At 35.1% G+C, this 16,697-nt stretch overlaps 1 protein-coding gene across 12 annotated transcripts in view; it reads right to left on the bottom strand.

The window, feature by feature from the left end:
- FGF14 (fibroblast growth factor 14) overlaps positions 1 to 16,697 on the bottom strand; it is a 726,201-nt gene that overhangs the window by 161,024 nt on the left and 548,480 nt on the right. For all 12 annotated transcript variants that reach the window (XM_017861628.1, XM_017861668.1, XM_017861679.1 and 9 more), the window contains 2 exons: positions 8,939 to 9,049; positions 2,570 to 2,673 (listed from right to left, as the gene is read on the bottom strand). In XM_017861628.1, coding sequence (XP_017717117.1) covers positions 2,570 to 2,673; positions 8,939 to 9,049 — 215 coding nt within the window. The remainder of the gene's footprint in view (positions 1 to 2,569; positions 2,674 to 8,938; positions 9,050 to 16,697) is intronic.

Raw genomic sequence — 16,697 nt, 5'->3', positions numbered from 1 at the left:
ATATTTAATACCCCTTATACAATATCAAACTTTTCTTGACAAATTTTCTATGATTTTAATTTTACTCAAAATCTTTAAAGGAAACAGATTATGTTTGAAATTATACTTCTCAATAATTTCACTGAAATACAGTTTATTCCCTAGGTAACAATTCCCTAAAGTTTTTCATTACATCATAATGTGTTTATAACTTCTTGTTAGAAAAGGTGTCAGGCCGTATTATGAAAAAATGTCTGGCACATAAAAGCAGTACAATAAAACAGTTAAAAATGTAAGCTAATGAGTCATACTAACTATGCTCCTATCTTATCTTTTCTATCTGCTACCCGAGTGACTCTGGACAGATTCTTAAACTCTCTGTATATCAGTGTCCTTATTTTAATAATATTTGCTTATAAAAGGTTATTGGGATAATTAAATGAGCTAAATCAGGTAAAGTGCTTAGAACAGTGCTAGGCAGAGTGGATTGTACAAATATCACCACTATTGTTATTGTATAAGTATAGCTATTATTATTATATAGGTTAATAATTGCTATATTGTGCTCTATATTACTATTTCAGTAGGGTCTCAGTAACAAATTATGGAATAAATACTTGCAGATAAACATTATTTGTACTGAAATATTTGAAGTTCAAAATTTTTTACATTGAAATAAACAGAGCAGTTTAATTAGGAGGTACTAATACAGATTCATAATTGCTTTTGGTTTTTATCTAAGTCCTCTTTCCAAAGATGGCTAAGGCGTACAGGGGCCTGGCCTTCTTAGGGTAGGAGCTGAGTAAACTGTGTCTCTTACCAGACTTTGGGTTCAGAACAAGGAGTCAAGGATGGGAAGAGGAGAAAACCAACATCTGTAAGTCAGAGAATAAAGACACCGAAGGAGAATCAGAAGGAAGGAGGAGAGGAGAGAACAACACACCCAGTAGTAAGCTGAAATTGTCCCTGGGACTCACCCTGGGCAAATGCTATTGCCCTCAGTGACCCTCATGAGATCTGATTCCTGCGTGCAGAAACCATATTCAAAATGCAGGCGACCGGACTTGGCAGTTAATGCATTTCTTGTTTCTATTCCTGATGCTTAGCCTGCACCAAGCATAATCAGTACTTTTAATTTAGGCTTAGACACATACTCAGAATGATATACGCTACCTTTAAAAAAGAATGGCATACATTTACAACCTCATGACAAAAAATAAAAATAAAAAAATGAAAAGCAACTCTCTCAGCAGCACAAAGATAAGACAAACATTTCAATTTCCCTGTCGTCAGCATATGTATCAGAGTACAGCAATGTGATGCAATTATTAACAGAAAGTAGAACTAGAAGCTACAGACACTGCATCTAATGATGTTCAGGCCCCTAAAATATTACTTGGGAAGAAAATAAAGAAACAAAAATAACAGAGCAAATTCCAAATCAACAAGATTGAGTTGTATCTGAAAATAAAGTATCTCTAGGAAGTGATCCTTTTCGTATTTAATTTTTTCTAAAGGGAGCATAGGGAATTCTAGCTTGATCTTGCTGGCAACATGCTGCATATTTATCTTGTGCTAGAGAACACAATTTGCATAATGTGGGACCCAGTTCTGCGTGCGGGGACACCCTTCAGGGAACTCAGATTGAAGGCTCAAGAATAAGAAGAGCCAGCACTTTTGAGCTCACCATGAAGGGAATCCGCAGCTCAAACTTCATTTCCCTGTGTTAGGATTTCCCAAATTGACTGAAGAAAATAGATTACATTTTCTGGGAGGCCCCCTGGAGAATGTTTCTGTTTAAGATACACACACACACCCACACACATAAAATGTGTGTGTATGTTTACCTATAGTTTTGTTGGTGGTGATATTTAACAATGACAGAGTTTTAAAGAATTTACATGAGGATGACACGTAAGAGCATATTTTAATGCATTTAAGACTTCATCGATTTTTGCTCAAGGGATAATAGAAAAAAGCACCTTTAACTAGAGTCTTTACTGCTTAAACCTGTGGCAGAAATGAATTCTAACCACATTATATGCATGAATACAGCATATCTGAGTGCAAATTAGTTGTAAATAGAAAATATTTCAGAAGAGGCCATATGGCTAGAAAAGTGCTCAGCTTCCAATAAATATTACCACAAAACACAGAGGCTTGCAAGGGATACGCATTTCAATATTATAAGTAGTTATTTTTTCAAGAAAATATCCACACACTTTGAATTCTTATTTTAAAACACTCTCCTTTTCTTTTTTTTTAGAATGCATATTGTTTCTTTTAAAAAAATGTACAAGAAACTCTAACCAGAAATACAAAAGATTAGATTCACGTGTAAACTAGGTTGCTTTTTAAACTATGGCAAAATCACTGTTTAAGACATAGTATTACACTTCCTTTAGATAAACTCATATTACTAAACACTGATGAATGATAAATAAGCAGCTTCTAAGCATTCTCGCAAAGATCGAATACTGAGGCAAAAACTGGCAGAAACAATAGACACAGAACTTTCTTTTTGTTGTTGCTGCCATTGTTATTTTACGTGCATTGAACAAATGGCCAAGACCTTTGGCGTCTTACTTACGGATGGGTAGAGGTAACCTTCCCCATTCATGGCTATATACAACCCTGTTTTCACTCCCTGGATGGCAACAACACGCAGTCCCACTGGAATGAGGTTGAAGAGCGCTGTGAAGATAAACATGGTCTATCATGAATCGGCAGGAAGAAGCAGGGCACAGTGTAATTTTTTCTTTCTGATTCATTTTTTTTAAGAAACATCATCTTTGCCGATACTTTCCAAGAAATTCCAATTAAATCATTTGTATTTCGCTTTATAAGTAAGAAGTTTCTGCTGTGGGTAAAATGAATACTTCAGCTTCAATCTTTAAATGTTAGCAGTCTTGCTGACAGCACTCTGAGGAACTGATGCGATAATAAACAGAATCAAGCCTGTCATCATGCCTCTAGACACACTGTCTCTGACACAATTAGATACCAAAAGAAATCAACTGTGAAGTCTCTCAAAGAGTAAAATTTTAAAAGTCCAAGTTGAGTGTTTCTTCTAACCCTCTACACAGAAAGTGTGATTTGTCACCGCAATGAGATCAGGCCAGAAGTTAAACAAGTGATTCCAAAACTAAATGACTGTGGTAGAACCGACATGATATGCCAGCAAAACCAGGAAAAGATGTGCACCTGCCAATGAGCTAAATTTAGAAAGAACTAATCAAAACTGAATGGCATGCAAATGTCAGAGAGACTACTCATTTGTGTTTCCATGTTTTGTTTCTTCTCCGTTGATAAATCGTTAAAAGCATTTTCTCTATTTTTGCATGGTGCAGATAGCAACGCTAAAACATTAAAAAACTTAATATCCCTTTAATGCATTTCCATGGCAGTGTTACATGTTGAATGTTTAGTAGGTCTTCTAGCATCATTCTTAGAGATAACTGCTTGATGATTTTGGAGATTTTATTATAGATAAATTTGTAAGAGAACTATTAATTATTTACAGTGAGGTTATCTGCTGGTACTCAAGTATTTCTTAACTAAGTCTAATTCTAGGCAGGACAGAACAGGAAATGAAAATACTAAAATAGTGACGTAAATGGGTAAGTACAGTATCCAAACTCAGGCTCTCTACTGCACAAAAGCAAATCATTTGAAAAATGTGAGCAATTTGAACTTCATTCCAAGGGTCTAAGTAGTACATAATTAAAAACAAACTTTACAAATTGTGTTCTATTTAATTCTCAGGGACATGTTTCCTCTTAATAGGTTGAAGAAAATTACACCCTCTCTTTTGATTATTACATGCTACAGTTCCCAAGATCCCAAGAGGTCTGTGCTACATAAATATAAAAGGAAAACCTCAGGCCAGGGCCATGAATATTATCCCTGGAAAAATACTCAGGGGCATCTGTGGTTAGTTGGATATTAGTTTCACCATGTAAACTAATATCAGATTTTCTGCTATAGGATTTTAGGGGATTATGTTATTCTTATGAAAGAATTAGTTTTTTCCTCATTTCCATTATTTAATATTAAATATAGATGTGGGGTTGTTGAGTACTGGGAGCTACCTGTGCTTGTTGGCAACTCTCCGCATTCCTTCTTGGTGGGAGATGGCTATATTCACTCCTGTTTAGAATACCTGAACTGTACCATCTCCCTTACATCTTGAAAGAATGGACACCATAGAATAATTCCTGATTTATGTCCAAAACTTTGGAGGGAAACCATAACCATATGCCTGTCCATGCGAGCTACACTAACCTAATTAATTCAAACATAATTATTCCAACTTTCCTCTTCTAACTTTCACACACTCCGAATGATATCTGTAGGTGCCACATATTTGGTAGAGAAAACAAACAGATCATGAATTCACCAAAATGATGTGGTTATGGGAACCAGAAAAATTATACAAGATAGTTTAAAATGATCATACTGAAAAAAATACTAGTGTTTTTCCCTTGGGTTTTGGTTGGGATCTGAATTATAAAACACAAGGTATTGGCTGGGTGTGGTGGCTCACGCCTATAATCCCAGCACTTTGGAAGGCCAAGGCAGGTGGATCACCTGAGGTCAGGAGTTTGGGACCAGCCTGACCAACATGGTGAAACCCCATCTCTACTAAAAATACAAAATTAGCCGAACGTGGTGGCACATGGCTGTAATCCCAGCTACTCGGGAGGCTGAGGCAGGAGAATCCCTTGAACCTGGGAGGTGGAGGCTGTGGTGAGCCGAGATCGTGCCATTGCACTTTAGCCTGGGCAATGAGCAAAATTCCGTCTCAAAAATAAATAAATAAATAAATAAATAAAAATAAAATACAAGGTATTATAATTTACAGAATGATAGTGGAAAGTGAATGCTTATATACACTAAAATGTGGAGAACCATTCAGAGCTGACCATGATGGAACCGGTGCTAATTAAAACCACAGATACCCACATTAATTGAGATACAATTTTATTTCTCCACTCTCTTTGTTTCTTACATAATTATAAGGCAATGTCACAAAGCCTAGGGGAGTAAGAATAACGAAGATGTTTTCGTGACTCTGTTCATTCGTGGAACACTCCGGTTCTTCATATAACAGTGATTTTTAACTCTGGTCGCACATTAAAACTAGCTGTGTTCATAACATAGGGTGGCCAGGCTCAACCCCATGCCTACTAAATCACAATCTCTGGAAATGGGTTTAGGACAGAAGGAATTTTTTTTGAAAAGCTCCTCAAATGACCCCAATATACAACTAAGGTGAGAACTGACGTCCTAAAGCCTGTGGGGTGGTGTCCACTGAGTGACTGAAGTATTTTATACATCAAGTTACCAGGTTGAGAGGTTGAGAATTTCTAAGGTGAGAGGGACTTTTGAGGTTTTAACATTCCCATAGCTAATAGCATATTGATATCTGTAGAGTCCTGTTCTGCTTGTAGCAGCTATTGTCTATCAATAGGAACAATGAAGTTTAAGAGCATAGAAAAAATCCATGGCATCCCCAAAAGGAAACTGGGGAAAAGAAAATCACCCACTAATAAGATACCATAGTTCATAGGGATGCTGATGTTTAGAAGAATTTTAAAGAAATAAACCTCTGAAATTGAGAGTGGTAACGAGGTTACCTAGGTGCTCATTTCCTTTTGTGAAAGATCTTTTCATTATTATGGTAGTCAATAATAAGCAGTCGACTTGCTATAGCATTTTCTCTACCAGAACCATTTACCCATCATCCATGATTTTTGTGCTACTTTTCCTTTCCAGAGATCTATAGATCTTAGACTGGAAACCCTTGGAGAACAGAGGCACCAAGGTTCATCTACCAGTGGGCCTTTTTCCCTCCTCTTAATTCATCTGAAATTTTTAACGCAGGCAGTTTAACAGGATGGTTCTGTCTTTTTTTCATTCTAAATAATTTCATATTTAGTGTGGGAAATGTACTGAACTCAAATCATGAAGATATGAAAGTTCAAACCTTCAATTTTGTTATTTAGTGACTTTTAGAGTGCTATCTGGGTGAGTTTTAGGGTTTTTTTAAAAATTATTTTTCCTAGTTATGGATAACTAACCCATGGTTTGTATTCAGGGAGTTATAAAAAATGGAAACATTTTTATGAATGATTATAGCATTATTACATCACCTCCCTCCTCACAACAAAAGAGCTGTACTCTAAGTAGGACCTGACAGCCTTTCTAAAGCACATCCCTATTTTTAAAGAATTTTTCAGTGCTTACATTTTTCATAAGATTCATGAGACTACTGAAATGAACCAGAGAAAAGAAAATGTCTTTAAATTCATCCTAAGAAACACCACTTTGCAATTGACATAGGTCAGAGGACATAAAATGAAGTTAATTAGTAATTTCCATTACTTTTATGAATCTGCTAAGATTCTGCCAATTATATTAAATTTTATAGTCATATAATTTGTAGAACCTTTTTGAGGAGGGAACATTGATTTTACCCACTGTTTTTCTTTATTTCTTTGCAAATGTTGAAATAGTAACAAAACTAAACTAACTGGCTTACAGTGCACTTGAAATGCAATCTAATGTCTCAGAAAAGCTGTGAACCAGAACTTTGCACAGGAATTTGAGCCCCTTGAGTGTGAGCATGATTTTCTTCTGATTTGTTTTTACAAAGGAGATCCTGTTTCATCTTCCTTCTCAGAACTGTGTCTCACTAGCATTTAGAGTGTCAGAAGAAATTTCAAGATTCATTCTGAGTTTTTGCTCCTTCTACTGCAGATACAGAAGGAAAAATCCCCATACATTTACAGAACAGAAGGTGGAGTGTTTTTTAGTATCTCAGCTTTCCAGTTTAGTCTTTAAAATTATTCAGATAACCAGACCTGTATGTGTGCACATAATAAATCTGCACTTCCATATTTAGAAAGTGCTTATTCAATTCTGAAGCAGTTTGGCTTTTAAAAGGCAATGTCTAATAGACACTTCTCAAAATGATATTGATTCCTATCATTAGAGGTAACCAATTTGGTTGGCACTACAAAAATTACACAAAGAAAAAAAGCTAGAGAAAAAACACATAAAACCTTTGAGTGAATTTATTTTCAAGTAGTCCAATAAAACAATATGTTTAGGAAGCTATGGTGTATGTCCTGTTTCAAAAACTTTTGTCATAAAATGGATGGCATCAGTCTTTAGTCTGATGAATCTTTCAGATTGTCATAGCTCATCTAGCGAGCAGAGTTATGGGAATCCAGTTATCACATTCTAGTCCTCCCAGGCCAAACAAAATTTGACAACACTGAAGACATCAGAAATTATGAATCCCTAAACTTTGTGACCTACACAACAGTAACACATAAGAGAAAGGAAAGGGTTGTTGTCAGCAAATGGTTTTTGTCAGCTAAAGGAGTTAAAGGGGAAAAGAAACTGAGCAGAGATACATGTATTAGCCTGAACCATAAGAAACTGACATCTTTTGCTGGTCAAAGATCGTCAAGTACCAATTATCTTTGAAAGTCCAAACTAATAACAAAACCTGCACAAATAATGTTTGGCATAAAACGCCTCCCCTTTCTTTTGTAGCTGAATTGTTTTACCTTCTCTTTTCCTATATCAAAAAGGAAATAAAGTAAAAGTAAACCAATAAACATAAAAGGGAAAATTTAAAATAAAAGGGTGATATGAGACACAAAGAGAGTAAAGAGGTTAGGAATTGATGAGGACAATGTAGATAAACACAAAATTAAAAGGAATTGAAGAAAAAATAAAAGTGAAGCAATGTACAAAATATAAAAGTGAACACAATGGCTGGAAAATAATGATATTTCACATGGCAAAACCACATGTAAAAATAATCTATTTTGTATCACTAACTACTGTCAGAATCCTTGTTACTGGCAATTTGATCACTAGAATTTCAAAAGGAAGAGCTGAATTTTAAATTGAGCAGATAAAATCTATAGAATAAAATAAAATAAATAAAAAAGGAAGTGCCTTCTGATTTGATTATGTGTATTATTCAAATCCTCACTTCTTTTCATGGAATGATGTTTATATGTGAAGAATAAGAGGTACATTAATGAAAAAATTCATATCTACTTTTGAACCACCAGTAATGTTTCTTACGATTAAATATTTCTAATAAAACAGTTTTGCTTTTCACCAACTCCCCAAACCGTAAAAGTATGCTTATTTTGGAACTAATATGCTAAATTAAAAATGAATCAAATGCCAATATAAACAGAAAATGGGAGAGCAAAACACAGACAGTTGAGCAAGGAGAGGCACCAGATGGAGAAATGTTATACATAAAAAAATAGGAAAAAGAACAGGGACATTAATACAATGGAAGATGTGTAGCTTTTAATTAAAAATTATCACAGATGCAATTCTGTAAAACACTTTGCACAATGGAATTTCGAAAGTACACAAACCTCATGGGCCTCTCTGTAATTATCTATAAGATTTTTTTGTTAAATGCAAATAAATATTTAATATATATATTTTCGTACTAATGTAAAGCACAAAGAAACTAGAAACAAACGAGCAGAATAAAACTATTCCTTGTAAGATAGATTTTGAGTTTCCACAGGCATCATTAAGAACTTCAGAGCCTGATAAAATAATACATCCAATGAAAACATGTAATTAATTTTTACCTAAATACACTAGTGTGCTTACTTAACTTTTATAATAATAAGATTAAAAGGAATAATACTTTTCTGGGTATGACAACTGTTTGAATAAAAAACAAAATAGTAACATAATCATCTTTACACCACAGTTTTCTTTGGTTGCTCCATTAATATTTTCATACACATAGTTTAAATAAAATTGTAAATGGCATTCTAGCGTGTCACATTTGTAAAGATGAACCAACATGACCAAAAATTTGCAAATGAATCTTAAAAAGTCACTTAAGTAGCAGTGTATCTTCTACCAACTGTGTGACTGGTGGCCTGAGGTTGTCACTTACTAGAATTAGTGCTGTCATCCTTGGTTCCATCGAGAGCTCCATCGGGGTGCATTTGCAAGTAGTAGCCTTGCCTGCAATATAACCTGGTCACTATACCCTTGAGCTGGGGATCTGAAAGGCAAACATAGTTATCATAAGCCTCACAATGTGTCACCAAGTTTCCTTTTACTTTTCTGTTTCTCTTTTTTTTTTCAGAAGAGGACATTTTATACAAGTAGCACATTTTATTTTGTCTCTCAGATTCTTCTGTGTTTTATCAAACCTGCAGTATTCTATTTATAGAAGGTAATAAATGCAGTAGTAAGCCACAGAAACAGGCATTTTATAAAACTAGTATATGCATAAATTATTAATTAAAACTATTAAACTAATTAAGCTGTCAGTTTAATCATTAGTTTAAATGATTTAGTTTAAATATTATCACTCATGATGGCAGTATAAGAGTTTTGCAAACTGGTGACTCTCAGAAATTTTATTAAAAGGGTTTTTAATGGAGTTCTCCTTTTACTTAAGTTGACAAGTATTCCCGAAATTAAAACAAACAAAACAAAAAATACCTATATTTTAAAACATTCATTCTAACGTTTGATACATATCCTTAGGAAAAGCCCCAATTCAGAGAACACCCCTGAATGTTCAAAGGGTCATTGTTATTTCCACGGAAGTATCTGTGCTGCTTAGACATTATCCACAGGAGAATGGAAAACTCTACTTTTGAGCTCAGGGGAAACACAACAAACCCATGCATATGAGGTCAGCTCTGAGGCAGTCAAATAGAGAAATTAGACAAGTTAAACAGATAAACTCATTAACTTGTGTAACTAAAAAGGACAGTCAAATTGTACAATGTGAACTCTGATTCTTTGTCAGCGGACACTGAGATAGAGGGCAGTGGAAGTTTATTTAAACAAAAGGGAAATCATGCGGTAATAGATCCTCGTTTGATGATTCATTGAAAAGACATCCACTCTAGTAATCCAGTGCTTCACAGAGAGTCAGGTGTACCTTTGAAAACAAATATTTGCATGTGGGTTTGCAAAAGCCATCCCCATCTCAGGGATAGATTGGATGTGGGACATCATAATCTTCACCATGGCAACTGGCATCTCCTTGCAACAGCTGAATAGGCCATGCTAATGCAATCCGGCTGTCAAAACAGTTGGCCATTACTGAGTAATGAAACCTAGCACCTTGTAATTGATAGAAAAATTGTGGTCTTGTAAATAGGTGAAGACGAAAAAAAATTTTTTTTGAGAGCTATCCTTAAGCTCTTTATTAGTCCTGAAGAAATTACAAAGAATTTCAATATCTATTTCTATGCACATCATTTAAAACTGATCATTTGAGACATGACTCCATTGTACATAGACTTGCTTCATAGATGGTACAAGATTGGAAAAATCCTTTTGGAAAAGAATGCATGAACAGCAGAGCATCACTATGTCAGTGTGACTAGCCATATTAGAATATGAAAGCTTTGAAAAGAGTAGGATTTGAAAAATAAATTTCTAAGTGATTATTGGATTGTGTTACATATATTCCTTATTCTGTAGCATATAACTTCCCAAATCACATAATTCTAAGATATGTGCTAGTGGAAAAAAATACTATTGTGCGACTGGGCTAAGTACTAAAGACTTCTTTCTTAGTTTTGCTGTATTTGATTTACGCTCTCCACTGAAAATACGTAGCATGGAAAAGAAGAGAACAAAAGCAAAAGAGTAAAACTGTGAAAAGAATTTTTTATTATTCTCTTGTCAAGAAAAAATACTGAGAATATTAGTGATTGACTGACGATTTTTCTGTAAAACCTTTATGTTCTGACATCACTTATTCCTAAGCAATCTTCTATTTGAGCTACTATGTCTTCTGGAGTTGAATTAACTAGATCTGGTGAGGCAGTGAGAAGCCACCTCCCCACCCACTCACATGCACCCTCACACTTACACAAAGAGATCCCTTTGGGATTATGCCTCATTTTGGATGAGGGAGCACAAATACAATGTCAAATTATGTTTTTCTCCTTTAACTTCAAGACAATACAACCACATTGATTTTGATTCATCTGGTTGCATACCGTTGGATGTTTTTCCTTTTTAGAAATCATAACGCCATTGATTTTATTCTTCTCAGGTGCCAGGCCTTGTTAGAAGCACATTCTATTTTTAACTCTTGGATCCTCACCATTACCTTACTTAATAGAAGCCCACTTAGAGGATGAAGAAATCGAGACACAGAGCAATTGATAGTAATAATATGACAAAAGGCACATAACCAGTAAGTCAACAGCTGGAATCTGATCACTCGGCTCTGGACCCTGCCCACTTAACTGCTACCTGATGCAGCCTCTACAAGTGGAATAATTGAACTAAAATGTCTTCAACACTAAAGATAAAATGCAAATCAATCTGTTAAAAAAACCAAAACCAATTTGTATTTTGAAGATTAACCACCACTGTGTCTAAACCCAAATCCTGCTAGCCAGAGCTGAATTTGTGATTACAAAGCAGCAACACAAAGGTTAGAAAGGATCGAAGATCTTGAAAAACCTCTTCTCGGATCCATCCCACTTTTCCATTGGCCACATTTCCAATACATCTCTGCCCCATTAAAACCTTACCAAAATTGCTAGCTCAGTACCATACGTTTAAAACAAATGAGTTGCTCAATTCCTTTTGATGCATCTTCACAGTGTCTCTCACTCTTTTTCTTTTTTTCTATTTTTACTGCCAGCCCCTCATTACCTCTCTTAGGTGGTCTTCCCACCTGCAGTTTTCCTGTTCAAATCCCTCAGATCTGGAAATATGCAGTGACTCTTCACTATCCACTGAGTTACATATGCACCTTACTGCAGTAAGGCCCTATCTTACCCGACGGCTCTGCTCACTATAGCCCTTACCCATCCCCTGAAAGTAGCTTCACCTGATTCACTGTGGGTTACCTACAAATATTCCATAATTTCCCATATCTATCCTGTTCCCTTAAGCTTATCTATCTCAAATATGGCCACCTGTATTAGAATGCCCCTTTGCATATCTGTATAGGCATGCACCCACAGGCACACACCTTTGCATAGCTGCCTCCTTTTCCTCCTCCCCACTCTGGTTCTATCAACACGTCCATTTCCTCAAGAGCACTTTCTTGAAACCTCAGATGAGGTCAAATTCTTCCTTTGGACAATTTTATGGTAATTTTATGGTATCATAGATGAATATGTAGCAATTTATGTGTTCCGGGTTAAGTAGATTTATAAGTTATATTATCTAGTTTAACTAAAGTTAGAATAGTTTAGGTGGGGCATTCCCATAGAGATAATAAGGATTAGACATGATACTAATAAAATAAGCAAAAATAAACACCAAACAAACAACCAAGATGAGACTTTTCTCTTACATGGATTTTGTGGTTAAAAACAAGTACAGAAACTAGTAACAAAACAAATGATGATCTATTGAAATCTAACATGAAATTAGCCAAAGGAGTTTGAAAATGTAAAGACAATCTGAAATATAGTTACCATGATAAAAAATGAAACCTTATCCTAAATGCATATAATAGCTTCAGATATAAAAGTGTGAAAATATTACATGTGTGAGACAAACATGTATTAATATACATGCTCATTTTTTAATAAACTTATAGAATAAGAAGGTTTGCATGATATTTTTCTAGTAAATGTTAAATATACGGCCCACAAGAGCAAGTATTTTCGTTTTAAATACTGATGTATCCCAAACTCTTACAATACAGGTTCCCAATGAATAATAGAAAGATAAATAAATATCTAAAGTCCTATACCTATATTTTAGCTAGCCATGCAAAAATGCAAAATGCTTCTTAACTCATGAAATTATTAGAGCTCTTTATTCTCTTCTAAAACATTTGTGTTCAGAATACCTACTCTGCTTAAGAAAATACAAAAACTTAGAATCTCTTCTTTGCCTATCTTAATTCCCCTTTTCCTCCAGTTTTGTCTTTTATTTTCTATTTAGTGTGCCTGATAATTTTACTAAAAATGTTTTGAGGATACCCTTTGCACAAAACTCTGTGCTAACTATGATCTGTGATATTGATTAAAATAGAAATAATGAAAACTAATGTGCATACATATCAAGAAAAAAGATGTTTCATAATATATTACCCTCAACACTCCGAACTGAAAGAAATGCAAATCAGTCCAACTGCCTTCAGATTCAGGGGAAAAATACCCAACATTTTAAATTAAAACACTCATTCTCTTAGAAGTGGGTTCAATTAAATCAGACACGGTCATAAATGGTTTTCATGCAGTGGGAAGACTGGCAAAAGAAGAATCAGGATAATCAATCAAATGGTGTATATATTTTAAACTATGATTTAAATGGAAAAATGTACACTATGACATATGTTTTTCCATAGCAAACACATTAATGTATATACATCACATGAACTATGTTTATATACGCACAAATCTCAGTACGAATTGGTTATCAGTGTAGGTTCTTAAATGTAGGTTCTCTTTTATTAGCTATGGAAAATCACACATTTTTATAGGGTAAAAACAGCCTTTGTAATATACATTTTGCAGAAAAAAAAATGTGGCAGATCTAATTAGATTTTGGCACTCCCAGGAGTCCAAAATAGTATTTGAATAATTTGCTAAAAGATATACATTATCATATAATCCAACCACAAAAATAAACCATGTCCAGGAACTTATCCAAAGGACTGAGAAAATAAAGGTGGGATAGGGACACTAAAGAAAATGATAGATAAAAGTAAAGGCATGGGAAAATTTGCTATCTCTGTTTATCCCTTAAGATTACATTCAATTTCCTTCATGGATTGACCCAATGCTACCTCCAGAACCTTTTCCCTTAGGAACCTGGTTCCAGTTACTTCAGAGTGACTACCCAACTCACGGTCTCATTCCAATGTACTATTATGTGTGTTAAATTTTAACACTGCTCCCACAGGCTAGAATAGCTCTCCACCACTTCTCTGCCTATCAGAATCCTATGTCTGCAGGCACTAGAGATAGTATCTTGCATTAAAAACAAACAGCCCAGGCACAATGGCTCACACCTGTAATCCCAGCACTTTGGGAGGCTGAGGTGGACAGATCAGGTGAGTTCAGGAGTTCTAGACCAGCCTGATCAACATGGAGAAACCCCGTCTCTACTAAAAATACAAAATTAACTGGGTGTGGTGGCACGCACCTGTAATCCCAGCTACTCTGGAGGCTAAGACACGAGAACTGCTTGAACCCGGGAGGCAGAGATTGTGGTGAGCTGACTGTGCCATTACACTCCAGCCTGGGCAACAAGAGCAAAACTCCATCTCAAAAACAAACTAATAAAAAAACCAAATACACAAACAAAGAAAACTCCAAACAGCTCTTGCCCTCAAAGAGTTTGCTGTTTATTGAGGAGAGGAAAGAAACTATAATATGGCTTTATATCAATTAGCCACGTGTTAAATTAGTGGGTTTGCATGTCTTTCTGCTCTGCAAATAAATGATAAATCCCTTGATAATTTGCATATCACTCAAAATAACCTATCACTGTGCTTGCCACAGAACAGGTGCTCAACTAGCATTTATTGAACCGAATTCACTTTCTGTTTTGTTTTTTAACGTATCTATATATAAGTCCTAAATGGCTTTTGAGGTAAAATGCACTTTTTGTATTGTGTTTAAGAGTTGGAGAAAAGCATGCTTGAGCTAAAGATAAATGTGGGTTTTGAAACAGAAACACCAATAATTTTAAGCTTTTCGCCCCAAAACTATTGTAGCTAAAGCATTTCCTCTAGGTAAGGTATACTAAGAGAATGACTGTGGGCAAAGACTTTTCTGGGGAAAATGTTTGAAGAGATTGTTAAAAGGAAGGGAGATTGTAAGAATCCTGCTTAATACTTGACCCTTATCTCCAAGGAGCAGACCTAACAGGAGTATCTCAGGATTCCTAGCCCAGGGTTGAACTCTCACTAGCTTTTTGAATATCCAGTGTATATAAACTACAAAAGGAAGGAAATCTTTAGAACTCGGAGAAGCACTCTTCCCAACACTATTTTCCAATGAAATTTTCTCATTGCAAAGTTCCGACATATTAGGAACACACTGGAGCTCTCATGACCCACATAATCCAGAAACGGACAATAAAATGGCCAAAATATCAGATCTATTGTTCCACCTTATTTATTCATCACTTACAAAGATGAATAATTGTATGATAAAACATCGTGTACTTTGGCCTACTAATTCATTAAGTTGGCATTACATATTTTCAAAATTAAATCCTAAATATCAATTATGTAATTGCAAAACACAACAATTAGCAAAATTCTTTTGCCTATTTCAGTAAGAAAAGCATGTATCTTTTGGTGACAATGTTTGGGATCCAAGTCAGTCCATCATTACAATTCCATCTAGAAAAAGCTTTCCTGATTCTATACTGTGCCAGGGATTCCTCATTTGTGAATGATTGCATTTGCTCCTTCCCAGAACACAAGCACGCAGGCAAAGAAGCTGTGTGCTCTCTCTGGGGTGCTCATGTGTTGCTCAAGTGCCATCTATTCATCACCATCAAAGTCATCATCTGTGGCATTGACACAGGTGGGTGTGTTACTCATCTTCAGGCTCCTTGTTGATATGTCAATGACACCAAACACTAAAAGACACACTTATGGTACTTTCAGGAACTTTATTTGTCCTGCTATTAACATTAGAAATGACTAGTCTGCCAGCTGAGAGAGTAAATATTTCCCAGACTATGAAGCAAAGAGCATTTTGTGTAAGTTCTTAATTGCTATTGTCATCTAAAGAGGGAAATGGGAGCTATTTCAGTTTAATTGTTATCTAAATACGATTCCTTTTTAACTGTAGATACAGTATCATGTTAAATTTAATACACAGATTTAACATATTCAGCTAAATCACTACGAAGAATGATTCACTTCTCCTTTCGGAAACTAGAAATGGGATTCCCTGAATTTAAAGAATCTGAAGAAAAACTGCTATTTGATTCATTCACAGAATTTTCCACAGTCAGTTAAACCTATAGCAGACCATATTAATTTGTTCTTCAGCTGTCATTACATTGTCTGAAATATAGAATTAACATGATGAAAAGTAGATGTTAAAGAACCAAAGACATCTGTTGAAATTAAAGTGCATTTTTACTAAATAAAATTCAGAATCAAAAGCCTTTCAGCGAAAGTTATATTGCATCAGGATATTGCATTAACCATGAAAACAAGAATTACACCAGATGTGCTGTTTTATCAATTTCTTCCGATAAACAATAGAGCAGTAAACGGGGAACTTTGTCTGAGAAAACATATTTTCTGTTTTTTTTTTTTTTTTTTTCACACATTTGCTTTAGAGCCAGGAAGCATTTCTTTAAATGTTTTATGTTTAAAAAATAAGCAGTGGGTGAATTTAGAAAATAAACTGCACATGACAAGGACCGATCTATTCATCACCCAGAACTGAGGCTCATGCATTTAAGAAGTAACATTTTGAAGCAAGTATATCACTCATCCTGTCTGTTCATATCTAGAACTACTTAGCGACCTCCACCTAATGGACAGTTGGAAATGATCGTGATAAACACTTTAAAGCTACTTCCGTTTAAGGAAAGGTGCAAACATCTGAGCTCCGTTCCCTTCTGAGTTTGTTTTCCAGGCATTTGTCTTCTAGCTGCTTCTGGGAGGAGATGGGAGTGATAAAAGTTTTTTTTTTTTTTTTTTTTTTTTTTTTTTTTTTTTTTATAAAAAACTC

This window comes from Rhinopithecus bieti, unplaced genomic scaffold (assembly GCF_001698545.2).
Source record: "Rhinopithecus bieti isolate Rb0 unplaced genomic scaffold, ASM169854v2 scaffold_2254, whole genome shotgun sequence".
In the NCBI taxonomy this organism is placed as follows: domain Eukaryota; kingdom Metazoa; phylum Chordata; class Mammalia; order Primates; family Cercopithecidae; genus Rhinopithecus; species Rhinopithecus bieti.
This window is presented reverse-complemented; position numbering and strand designations above follow the sequence as displayed.